The following is a 12,859-nucleotide window of genomic DNA, read 5'->3' as shown; positions in this document are numbered from 1 at the left end:
TTTATTGAAACACATGAACATATAACAAATATCTTTGTAAATATCTGTATTAGCAGATACACCCATGCTTTTGGCAGCAACTGTAAAGAGGACAAGTTAATTGTCCTCATTACAGTTATCAGGGTTATACCACTTCTTGTTTCCTCATGCTGTAAAAACATAAATGTCACTTGATGTTGCAAAACAGGTACAGCTGATTTTCCCTCCCAAGACTTTTAACATGATTTTAATACAGTCATGTTTGATTCGTGGGAAAGAAACTACCACAGTTTTGCTGTTACCACGTGGAATACTGTCCGGTTCCACTTCCTCCTTTTTTAATTGTGCTGTATATTCCAAACAAGTTGTTGTGTAACTGTAGACTACAGATTACTCAGCATGTGTGACCAGTTGGAAAATAACTTGTTTGCTCATCTAAGTGGCATTCATCCGCACGCAACGAGAACAAAGAAGGTGTAAATCCCATGACCACACCTCCTGAAACAGGCTCGTTTGATAAGGCAGCTGCACAATCTGCTGTTGGTCAGTCACCAAAACCAAAGGCAACAGTGCAGAGTCATGGAGCAAAAAGGTACGACAACAAACAGCCTTATACTATAGATGTTAGACACGGAGATCTTGTTGTTGCTAATTACATTTACAATTATGGCATGAGCCAGCGTTTTTTTCCTATTTTGAATATGCTTTTGACTGTTTTCAAACTGCTTTTCAGTGAGCACTGTTTCGAGGGCGCAGTGGGGAGCAGCTGCCCCTAAACAGAAGGAGAGACTGAAAAGCTCGGCCCGGAGAGTTATCATTCACCACACTGCCCTCCCAAGATTCACCGGCCTGAAAGAGTGCAAGGACCACATGGTTAGCATTCAGAGAGTGCATATGACAGAAAGAGGCTTCGATGACATTGGATATAAGTGAGTAATTAATATTTGAACCTGGCAAATGTCAATTTTAGAGTATTTTCAATGCAGTTTTGTATGTACAATATGGATGTTTTGAGTTTCTGCCAGTTTTCGATACTAAAGGATTCTCAACAACGCTTTGTTTCAGTTTTCTCGTCGCAGGAGATGGTACAGTGTTCGAGGGGCGTGGCTGGGGTGTGGTAGGGGCACATACAAAAGGCAACAATCATGACTCACTTGGGATTGCCTTCATGGGCAACTTCAACAGTAAGCACATGTATTTACTTTTTGTATTGTGGCAACAATGACAGCACTTCATGTGTAGAGCATAAAACCAGGAGAGGGGTAAAACGCTGCAGTTTCAAGAAGCATGAACAGGATGGTTTTAGGAAGTCAATGACATATGATTTGAGACACATTTTTCTTTGCATCATAAAATGACAATACTTCTTCTTTTAATTTCAGATGACACACCAAGCAAAGAGGCAATACTGTCAGTAAAGCAGCTGCTGCAGTCCGGAGTTTGCCAGGGCTTTTTACACAAAGAGTTTTCTCTGTTTGGTCACAGAGATCTGGGAGACACAGAATGTCCAGGAGAAAAACTTTATGCTGCGCTACCACAACTGAGAGATTCCACATAAAGTTTGCTTTGCAAATTTTGGGTGTTTTTACCGCTTTGCACAAACTTTAACCTTTGGTATATAACAAGGTGAACAGGAGCTTTATAGATAAAACACTAATTTTCACAATATTTTCATCATGGGTCTCTTCCTAACCAAGGGAATGTTTGTGCTGAAACAAGAAGAGGTCCTACAGGTTTCACAACATGTTCACAGCCTTGTTTTTTCTTGCAGCAGAGGGAGCTCTAGTTGTCAAGAAGTGCATAATGTTTACAAACTGTTTCAACTTAAAAGATTGTTGGAGTGGTGCTCAGTTTTTAGTTAATTCTAGGTGCAATATTAACCTCGTGTGCAATACATTTTACTTAGGAATACTTTGCTTGGTATTGTTATTGGTGGATTATGGTGTAAAATAAACATTCACATGAATTTAACCCGTTCTAACATTATGCTGCAGGTCACTTGGAAACAAATATTATTTATCTGCAATATGTCATATTTGATTTTGATTTAATTTTTAAGGAGGAGAAAGGAGAAGAACCAAGGAAAAGATTCAATGGAATTACAAGCGTGGAGGTAACAATGCATGCTTTCCGCAGTGCCAGAAACATTCCCAACAAGTGCTCACTTGTGCAGCACAGGGATTATGGAGGGACGCCCCTATCAAATTGACTAAGAGAGGTTATAATGGTAACAGATTACATGTGTAGTTCCGGCTGCCGTGCCTGATGCCTGTAAAACTCCCAGGGTAACAGCCGATTTGATCAATAGCAATGACAAAATTAACAAGAATGTGTTACAGCTTTGGTAAAGAAACACACATTTGAATTGTAAATGGTCAGTGCTGTAAAGCGTGGCCTCTTGTCTGTGGTGGTTCAGGCCTGTAACATCAGATGAAATGGCCTTCATTCATCTGTGAGAGCTTCCAATTAGTATTGTATTTTTTTAAAGGGAGGCTTAGAATTTGTGTTTATCATGGTCCTAAACACTGTTTATGCCAAGTTTTAATGGTCTGAAAAAATGGTCTGAAATTTTCCTTTCATGCCTCTGCTCCGTTCAGAGCTCGCTCTGTCCCGTCCCTTATGGTCCAGTGACTGAAAGGTTGTTTTTTAGGTTTTCACTTTTCAGTTTGTGGATCAGAACAAACATTAATGCACTGACTTCCCTATTTGCAGAGGTTCATTCATACAGGACTGGGCAGACATAACTCAAATGGTATATAGGCTGCTGTAAGAGTGGTGGTTGGCATATGTTTTTTGGCAGTTTTCAGGTGTTTATCCGTGTGGTGGGATACCTGAAAAAGTTACAAATGGAAATAAAAGTGAAGGCACTGAGCTTCAGCGTGATTAGGCAGCAAATGTGGTGCAGATAAATGTAAGGGAGAGCTCTGATGGCAATGGCAGAGTGGGTTTTACATGTGCATCATCAGGGTAATACATAATACCTAACAAATACAAAATAAGTGTGTGTGTGTGTGGTGGCCTGCGAACCAATGCTGTCACATGTAGAACACAATCATGCAAGACCCCGACTCAACAGTGAAACACTGTATGGTGTTTCACTGAGCAACACCATACACCTGAGCGTTTGTCCTGTAGGACCATCAAGAGTTAAAGTTTGTTCGTTGCTGTTGTTTGTTTTTTTTTAATTTACTGAGCCTTCAGGAAGACAATATAACATCATCTAGTTTGCTGTCTGAACATGCTTCATTCACATCTGAAGAAATGACGTTCTGTTTTCTGAGGAAAGCCCTGTTTAACAACAGCAGAAACACAGATAAGAACAGTAATTGTTCAAAGTCAGGAAATATAGTCGACTGCTATTTTATGATGTCAGTAATTTTACAACCGTATTCAAGGCAGACACTCATCGGCTTCTGTCAGATTTATCCAGGAATGTGAGAGTGATATCAGATGAAATATTGTTATGTTCTTGAATAGCGGGCTTCCCAAAGGAGTTTAATATTGATCAGATTACCACAAAACAACGTGGCAATAAAAGAAGCAGCAGAGCTTAAGGCCCCCTATGACGGGATGTTGGGCCCAGGCCTTTTCTGTCTGCACTTTAATTTTTATTTCATCAGCTGATAAGTTCTGGCACTAGGTGCGTTTTCACCATATTGACATTTGTGTAAAATCCTGGAATAACAGGCTTAGAAATAAGTGGGACCATTTTGCCCTATTCGCTATTCCCTATTCGTTTAACACATTCATCTGTCCATTGCCTTTTACTCCGTGTTTGTCGAAGCCCATTCCGACGAGATCATTCAGGCTGCATCTATTTCTTTCTTTTGATCGGTATTTTTTGCCAGATTATGGTGTCAGCGAAGGAGCGCGGAGGGAAACAGATAAAAAAGGGAACGATGAGGCCAGCCCAGGGGGCAAGGCGCGTGTGAGAGGTTTGAGTTTCATAATTCACGGAAGTGTTATAATTGAGCCTGAGAGTTCACCGATCAGTCACACAGATTGACAGCACACCCATGTCATCCCGATTTTGTGCGTCTCTAGGCACAGGAACATGTGTGTGTGTGTTTGTGTATTTGTGGTGGAGACATATTCCGTTGCCTGCAGAGTTTACTAGAAGAACCGATGCGATTAAAACATTTTAACGAGTTACATTACCTTCTTACTGCTTTCACTGTATGAAGAAGAATAATTAAATACCTTTATGATTTAAGTGAGTAATTCTGTTTTCTAAAATGAGGAACCAGTCAGCTTCACTTCGAAACACTTCACTTTTAGATCCCGTATCGAAGTAATCCACTACTTTTTGTAGGTAACGAGCCCTGAGCTGCTGTGATCATGCGCATTTGTTGTCACGCTGTCTGGCCCGTGCGTCTTTGGCTCCTCACCACTTTGAGTCAGCGCATCTTTGCTCTGTCGGTTCAGTGACTCGCTCTGCTCCGATCACCGAACAACTTTGAGGAACTGGGAGTAGGTTAAACCTCTGAGATGGAGGATCTGAAAACTTCGGAGCGATTTTTCCACAAGTCCTCGTTCAGCATCAGCAGCCTGTTGTGGAGACGAGAGGGGGTGATGGGTGACCAGGACTCTCCCTTTCCGTCCCAGAAACTGCGCTCCGCACATCCAGAGAAACCCAATCAAGAGGAAAAGTTTGACAATGAAAAGAACTGCGAAACCCCAAAGCAGTGCGCTAAGGTGGAGACTAAACCGGTGCCTGCAAGTGGAAAACGAGAAGTAAATAAGGGAGAATCCAAGAAAAGCGGGGGAGCAGAGGAAAGCGGCAAACCTGAGAAGCCGCCATTCAGTTACAACGCGCTCATCATGATGGCGATCCGCCAGAGCCCGGAGGGACGGCTCACACTCAACGGCATCTATGAGTTTATCATGGACAACTTTCCATACTACAGACAGAACAGACAAGGGTGGCAAAATTCAATCAGGCACAACCTGAGTCTGAACAAGTGTTTCGTTAAAGTGCCGCGCCACTACGACGACCCAGGCAAAGGCAACTACTGGATGCTGGACCCCTGCAGTGAGGACGTCTTCATAGGCGGCACGTCAGGGAAGCTCCGGCGCAGGGCCGCGTCTGGCACCAGAGCCAAGCTTGCACTGAAAAGAGGAGGAGCAGGTCGTCTGATGTCCTCCGGCACTGCAACCAGCGTGACCTTGGCCGCAGCGGGTTCCTTTTACTGGCCGGTGCCACCGTTTCTGCCTCTGCAAACACCAGTGCGCACCCACCTCGGCGCAGGGACTTATCTGAGTGCTCATCCTCGCTTCTCCAACCACGCCACATCGGTTGTCTCACAGAGGTCCCGGCTGAGTGCAGCAAGTGCTACAGACGCCGACCGGTTCGTGCAGACGCACCAGGAGATGTCTTACATTGGAGTCAGCTGCGCGCAATCCCGCCGCCATCAGATCGGCACTGCCTGCACCGCTTTCTCCGCATCCATCCCTGCATGCACACTGCCGCTGTCGGATCCGTGTTCTTTTAACATGATCTCCGGACAAGCCAGCTATTTTTACTCGCATCAAATACCATGTACCGCAACTTTTAGTCCGTGCCAGGAGGAGTGCGCAACGACCAAGACGTCTCCGGGACAATTTTTATCCAAGAGCGGCCACTCAGACCTCGGAGGATGCTGTAATGACTTTCCAAATTATTGCCCTCAGATCAGTTCAAGCCCTTCTTCGACTTGGAATATAGAAAAATAGAGTAACAGCCATAATAGCCCATATCTTAAGATTTAAAATGTAACTGTAGAATTTAGATTAACAAAGATGGCAAATAAACAGCCAGAGTATCACATTTACGAAAGAACCTGCAAACTGGAATTTCTTTAGTTTATGAAAAGCCTGGTTAATGAACAGCACGCTACAGTATTTGCCTAAAAAAATCTTTGTGTTAAGATACCTGAACTGAAATGTTTTGCACTGTACTTGTATCATTTTCATCAGGACGCGTGTTGTGCCATTTGTGTCAAATTAACAAAGATTAGTTTTACGCATAAACAACATTTGTAAGCGTCTTACAAAATTTCATTTCCAAAACTGTGCAAAAACATGTATTTGCGCATTGGTTATTTCAAAGTGTATCATCAGTGTAACCAGGGACAGGGTCATTTTTAACAATGTAATGGACGACCACTTGGCCCGTACCTGTTCGCTGATTCTTCAAGTTTAAAAAAAAAAAACAATGTTCTCCACTTATGTCAAGGTTTTTAATGAATTATTTTTCACATATGTGTATGCACATGTCAGTGTAGTAGTTGAAGAGATGTTTGCGCGCATGTCAGTGTTTTAGGCCTAATGCCATCATATGAAATCATCTACTGCAAAAAAAGGAAAGAAAAAAAAACGCTTTAAAAATGAAACAAAATAAAACAAAAATAAATGATCACTCAGTCTGGAGTGATTTATTTTAGCCAGCATTGTTAACCAGCACTTTTAAAAGCTATTAAGATGTTGCTGAAGTTACATATTGGCTCTGATATGAACAACTTGATATGAAAAACTTCTAGGTACCTTAAGTTTTTAAAAATGTTAATGAAATTATTTTCAATCCAAGGAGGTTGAAATTGTTTTAAAACGTGGAAAAGTGTACAGTATGAGTAAAAATGCAATGTTAAATGACAATTAAACTGCTGATTTGCTGCACTTATTGTCTTCGATTTCGTAAATGTTGCAACTAAAAAAATATTACATTCCTATTTTAATTAGCCTACATGTAATTAAACGATAAATAATGCATTTTTAATTGTGCTTTCTTTTCACCTCATTAAACCTATACTGTTGTTGATTGTTCTTATTTGGCTGTGTTATTAAATGTCTCACTCTGGAGATTTGAGCCCACACAAGAACTATAGATAGATTAAATCAATTGTTTTAAAGTATTTTTAAAAAATGAAATAGAGGCCTTTTTAAGGACATGCTGTGACCCTCTCCACTTCATTTCTTTCTTTCTTTTTTTAAAACAGTTCAAATGTGCAGCTGAAAGCGTGTGGAGGAAACATCATGTCGGAACAGAGCGCAGACTGTGATGTAACTTCAACAGGTAGACATGACATTTCCAGCCACGCTGATCTTATTGATCTGTCTCGTGTTTCACCCGGAGCTGACATCACTGCCTGTTAAACTTTCCCTCACCTCTCCCCGTCACTGCTCCCCCTGAGACACAAATTAATAAAAGAAAGAAAAAAAAACATAGATGTGCAGCATGCGGATTCAGATTAGAGCAGCTTTCTGGACGACTGCCTCCGTTAAACAAAGGAGTCTTTATATATATAAAAGACCCCGGCCCGTCACCTCACCAAGCCCCAGTCACAGCCACAGTCGCCTGTGGTTAAATCAGACTGGGCTGGATCAGGTAACTTCACTGTTGGCAAACTCACGGTCGAGATAGATATGAAGATAATAATATTTTCATGGCATGAGTAATTGTGATCGCAGCTTAGAGAGCAGGAGGCGTGGGGGCAGAGCTGTGAATCAACAGGTTTATGGTGCGAAGTAGAGTTTTATACCCTGAGGCAGGAGTAAGAAGATACTGTTGGTGTAATAAATAAGCAGCTTCCTTTGACAGATGTACTAATAACCACGGTGCTATGAATCAACCCCTGCTAACATATGGTTTCACTGGGTCTTAAAAACACACACACACACAATTGATGCCAGTTTGTTGCCATCATGTGCTGAAGGTTGAGTAGGCTGTAGAAATAATAAGATGGTTAATAAGATGGTTTCCTCTGAAGTTTTGAAGTTTCAGTTTTGAGAATAGAAGTGGATCTAAGCCTAAAACCAAAGAGTGCAAATATAGCACAAAACCAGAGCTTACCAACAGCACAGCAAACAACATGACTAACCATGCAACGCTAGCATCATGTCATTGATACACAGTCAGACTGGCTTCATTTACACAAAGTTAGAATATCTAACTGTTAATTTAACAACTATTTTAAAAATAGTGAGGAACTGGAATTGAATTATTTATTTACTTTTACATTTACCATTTTGATTTTTGTCAGAAATATAGTTTTGAGTTATTTGTAGAGGGTGTAGATTTTCTAAGTCACAGTGATAGTTTAAAGAAAATGTTAATAATCCCCCCCACCACCACCAACCCACCAAAGAATTGTCATACAGTCCCTACAGAAAGCAGCTCTTTGGGCCACAGTCATATAAACAAAGTACATTTGAACTTTAATCCACCACATTATCAGTTATTTCATAATAATCACATTTCCTTCTTGCCGATCTGATTTAATGGTTGTGGATTAATCTCTGCTCTCTTAATTGGGCCTCTGCAGACATGTTTTCAGATTACTGCAGTCCCACCACACATAGGCTAATGCCACACTGAGCTCATTTTACAGGCCTGCTGCTCCACAGTTTAAGATGCAAGTCTTTTGGCTGTACTAGGTGTACTTCATAAAGATATAGTACAGCTCTGGAAATCAATCCCCCATGCTCACCTCTCTCAACAGTACACAGACCGCCATTATCTGCAGCAAGTGGCTTCCACAGGTAGATCTGCCACCCTTTGAAATACGGTGGGTGGGTTGTACACCCTTAGGCGTCTGTCTGTCTCTTGCCAGAAAGCCAATCTCTCAATGTCTCATTGCTGCTGTGTAGATAGTGTAGCCTACATCCCTGTCTCTCTCTCTCACACACACTCAAACACACACACACACACACACACACACACACACACTTTCTCCTCATTCTTGTTGCGTTAAAGAGCAAAACAAAGACTTACCTGTTTGGGTCTGCGGTATCACTGTGGCTACTCCCTCTGCCATCTCTCTTCCTGTGACAATTTCTGTAACAGAAAGGGCTTGTGCAGTTAATGTACATTCATTGAGCACTTTATTAGGAACACCTGTGTGCTTTTTCATGCAGTTATCCAATCAGCCAATCATGTGGCAGCAATGTACAAAATCACATGCACATACAGGTCAGGAGCTCCAGTTAAAGTTCACATCAAACATGATGTGAACTTTAAAATGGAATCTTAGTGACTTTGATTGTTGGTGGCAGGCAGGCAAGTTGGAGTATTTGTAAAACTACTGATCTCCTGGGATTTTCACACACAATAGTGTATAGAGTTTAACTCAGAATGGAGCTAGACACAAAAAACATCGAGGAGCTCTTCAGATGGAAACACCGTAGTGATGAGAGAGTTCAGAGGATAATGGCCAGAGAACCACTCTTTACAACTGTGGCGAGCAGAAAAGAATCTCTGAATGAACAACACGTCCAGCCTTGCGGTGGATGGACAATAACAGCAGAAGGCTATGTTGGGTTCCAGTTCTCTGACCAAGAACAGAAATCTGTGGAATCCATGCCACGAAGATCTGAGGCTAACCCTAACCCACTCTGTGAATGTATATAAAGTATGAATCCCACACACTAAAAGAGCAGAAGCATAAGAATTATTTTTTAATAGGGGCAGAACAACAAAGTATTGCCCTGGGGCAAAAGAGAGAATGCTTAAGACAAAGCTAACATTGGTTAGTTTTTGCTAATATTGGCTTTTTTTTTTCTTTTTTTTTTGCTTTATCTGCAAATTTGTTAAATAATTTTTGTAATTACAGTATTTGCCTTTGAAATGTAATGGCTTATAAATGTGAAGCAGAATAAAATGTAAATACTAGAGAACAAATCCCTCAAAATTGTCCAGTTCTTTAATACATGTATATTATTCTTCACCACTGTCAGCCTTTAGGAGCACCCTACAATATAAAATATACATCAGGTACAGAAAATCATAATTTGACGTGTTTGATGCATTTTTAGGGGCAAGGTAATAACCCGGTTGTTATTCCAGCACGTTGAAGCGCGTACTGGTTGACCCGGAAGCAGTCTGATCCACGCGTGAAGCGTTGCAAATACGAAGGCAAGCGGTGGAGACGAGCGGGACACATACTGAGAAAACTGTTTTTGTAAATCAGCAGCCATGTAAGTATCAATGATGGCCAGGCAGTCTTTGAGAGAATGATCGTTTTCAGTCTCAGAGCCGGAATTGTGAGTCGCAGGAGCCATTAGCCACAATGCTAACCTGCTTGGTATTTTAGCTAGCGAGGCCGATTAGCTGCAGTTGATAAACCCTTTGTATGTGTTTTGTATCATTCTAAGTAGTTTCAGGTTGTGGTGGTGTGTTACTATTTCAATAAAAAACAGAAGGAAAAAGTCAAATTCATGCTTTCGAAATTGCTGTGATGCTAAGTTTAAAAGTTACGAGTCAGAAGTCACACAATAGCATTGCTATGTGCTATATGCTAAACAGCCAGATGCTAGCACTGAGCTCCGAAGTGAGTGAGCTCAAACAGGGCATGTTTTCCTGTTTGTGATTAATTAAACTTTCACTACCTTTAATAAATATTCTGGTGAGATTTACAGTCTTTGCCAAAAAGTGAAGCTAATTATCTCGTTTTTAGGACAAGACTAATGTATTAATAGGAAGTTGCCTGTTAGCCACAATAATCAACATAATGCACATAGAAAGAAAGAGTCTGCATATAATTTTGTTGTAGTGATAATGTTTCCTTGATATTTTTAAGGGCAGAAGTTTGAATCCTGATAATTTTTTTTATGCTTAACAATTCTTTTTTCTGATCAGCACTTTAAATCAAAGTTGCTTATTACTGTGTTTTTCAACCAGTTTACCAGTATGGTTGTGTTTTTGGTCCAAGTCTATACATTTGTTAGATAGCTGGCAGCCTGTAGTAGCACTAAAGGCTGCCAGCTAGTATCATGTTTACTGAAACTTTATTTTGTTCTTAAATTTGGTACACAACCATTTAGCTAAAGCAAAAGAAGAACAACAAGAGAGACGAAAGATTCCTGGGAAAGGCCTACTACAAATATCAGTGCAATCCATTAACGTAATAGAAAATTTTCTGAACACTGTGTCATAGACTCACTATTTTTTGACATTTCGTATATTTAATGAGTAATCAAGAGTCAAGAATATAATGGGCAGACTAAAGTTACTAAAGTCCTTATTAAAATATAATACCTAATTGGTTTAATATCACAAATAAACTGACAGTGTTTCTATCATTCGAATGCGCCATGCAATTCTGATCATAGTTATTATCATTTTTATTGATTTTTTTTATGTGTGTGTCACTCATCAGGAGTTTGTTAACAAAGCCCAAGTCAGAGATGACCCCTGAGGAGCTGCAGAAACGAGAGGAGGAGGAGTTCAACACTGGCCCCCTGTCTGTGCTCACACAGTCAGTCAAAAACAACACACAGGTCCTCATTAACTGTCGCAACAACAAGAAGCTGCTCGGAAGAGTCAAGGCTTTTGACAGGTAAGGAGTTTATGGAACAGGATTGATTGCATGGTATCAGATTAAAGTTTGTTTTTATGCAAACATTAAATGTTAAACTTTTCTAAATGTGGATGGTTTGAAATGTGATCAGTTTTGTTTTCTGTAATTGCTATATTTGTTAAATATGCTGTTATGTTTAAAAAGGGATGATAAATTTACTGATATCAACAATCTGAATTTTTGTTGTGAGCTTATTTTCCTTTAGTGGATTTTATCTGCTCTGATGATGTTGTCATGGCACTTTATGTAAATGCAGAAATCTAAAAATCTTGAACACAATTTAAAATTAAATATTTATAAATGTATAACGTATGTATATATGTATTTGTTTTTTAACAGTATTTTCAGACACATTTAATCCACAGATTTGTATAATTCAGGATATTTTCTCCAAGTATCAAAACAGCAAAATTTGATCTCAAGAGCTTTCAGAGGAATTAAATTTATCCCTTGAACTTTTGATAATTACTGAAAAAAGATTACAACGCTCCTATTGTGGTTAAAATAAAGTACTCTATAGCTCTTAATATTAGAAAATCAGTCATCTGTATACCAGTATCTGTGCAACATCACAGGTTAATTTTACACATGCTATAGCATTATATTGTAATATTTAGCATCCACACTGTCATTGCAGGCACTGCAACATGGTCTTGGAGAATGTAAAGGAGATGTGGACGGAAGTTCCCAAGAGTGGGAAGGGAAAGAAGAAGTCTAAGCCCGTGAATAAGGACCGCTACATTTCTAAAATGTTCCTCAGGGGCGACTCTGTCATCGTCGTGCTGAGAAATCCTCTGATCACAGGAAAATGAACTGCTCATAGCTGAACCAGTCACTGAGCTCTTTTTCTTTATTTGAGAGATTGGAAGGCAGGGGACTGTCATTAATGTAAGGTTTTTTCATTTTCGATTTTCGTTGTTGGATCACCGCATTCACTCTTCAGACAGAAATATAGTGTCAACAAATTGATGTTTCTAGTTTTTTGAGAGTCGATTAGGCATAAAACTGCCTGATTTTGCTTTGTCTGCAAAAGTCTTCTGTCTTTTTCATTTTAATAATAAAAGTGATGAATAAATTCCACAGTGGTGCAGGTATTTACTTGTTTTAATCTTCTAAGTTTCTCCCTGCTTTTAAAACACGATTTAAGGCTAGTTTGATAATAACTCTATAGACTTGAATCTCCAACATTTATATTTTTCTCTTGACTTGCTCATTCAACACACACTGCATCAGATGTATCGTAGAAGGCCTTGGCAAAAAAAAAAAAAAAATTCTTGGGTATTTTTTGCCAGCCCCCCCCCCGCTCCCACTCCCACTGTCACCCTTTCACTCTCCCCTGACAACATCTAAGGTGTCGGGCTTGATTTCAGTCAGCAGCGCTCAATATGCGACAAACTGCCGTTTAAAGGCTCACTGCATTATTGATGAGACCAGATGTGCTGACTGTCACTTCACACCCCCATCTCTCTCTCCATTTCAGGCTGATCCTTCTCTACCGCTCGGCCCCTCCTGACCACTTTGTTAATTGTCTTAATAGCCGAACAGCT

General features: G+C 40.2%; 3 protein-coding genes across 3 annotated transcripts; all 3 read left to right on the top strand.

The window, feature by feature from the left end:
• The first annotated feature begins 531 nt into the window (after nt 1-531).
• On the top strand, nt 532-1,947 carry pglyrp5 (peptidoglycan recognition protein 5). The gene is made up of 4 exons (XM_041047135.1): nt 532-571; nt 713-908; nt 1,045-1,163; nt 1,362-1,947. The coding sequence occupies exons 1-4, from the start codon at nt 559-561 to the stop codon at nt 1,535-1,537; spliced, it is 504 nt and encodes a 167-aa protein (XP_040903069.1). The 5' UTR covers nt 532-558; the 3' UTR covers nt 1,538-1,947.
• Nucleotides 1,948-4,467: 2,520 nt separating this feature from the next.
• foxg1c (forkhead box G1c) lies at nt 4,468-5,691 on the top strand. Its single transcript, XM_041047134.1, has one exon. It carries the CDS (start codon nt 4,468-4,470, stop codon nt 5,689-5,691), a length of 1,224 nt encoding a protein of 407 aa, XP_040903068.1.
• Nucleotides 5,692-9,817: 4,126 nt separating this feature from the next.
• On the top strand, nt 9,818-12,392 carry snrpd2 (small nuclear ribonucleoprotein D2 polypeptide). Its single transcript, XM_041045466.1, has 3 exons — nt 9,818-9,930; nt 11,112-11,291; nt 11,950-12,392. Coding segments are annotated over exons 1-3 (357 nt in total). The 5' UTR covers nt 9,818-9,928; the 3' UTR covers nt 12,125-12,392.
• The last annotated feature ends 467 nt before the right edge of the window (nt 12,393-12,859 follow it).

The sequence above is a fragment of the Toxotes jaculatrix genome, chromosome 9 (assembly GCF_017976425.1).
Source record: "Toxotes jaculatrix isolate fToxJac2 chromosome 9, fToxJac2.pri, whole genome shotgun sequence".
NCBI classification, from domain to species: Eukaryota; Metazoa; Chordata; class Actinopteri; family Toxotidae; genus Toxotes; species Toxotes jaculatrix.
Note: the sequence above shows the minus strand (reverse complement) of the source record. Positions and strands in the feature narration are given on the sequence as shown.

Excerpts from the sequence above, each read along its gene's own strand:
- pglyrp5 (XM_041047135.1), top strand. Across the intron at positions 909-1,044 it reads TTCGATGACATTGGATATAA|TTTTCTCGTCGCAGGAGATG; the intron begins GTGAGTAATTAA and ends GCTTTGTTTCAG. Across the intron at positions 1,164-1,361 it reads CTTCATGGGCAACTTCAACA|ATGACACACCAAGCAAAGAG; the intron begins GTAAGCACATGT and ends TTTTAATTTCAG.
- foxg1c (XM_041047134.1), top strand. The coding sequence starts at position 4,468 with ATGGAGGATCTGAAAACTTCGGAGCGATTTTTCCACAAGTCCTCGTTC.
- snrpd2 (XM_041045466.1), top strand. Across the intron at positions 11,292-11,949 it reads AGAGTCAAGGCTTTTGACAG|GCACTGCAACATGGTCTTGG; the intron begins GTAAGGAGTTTA and ends CTGTCATTGCAG.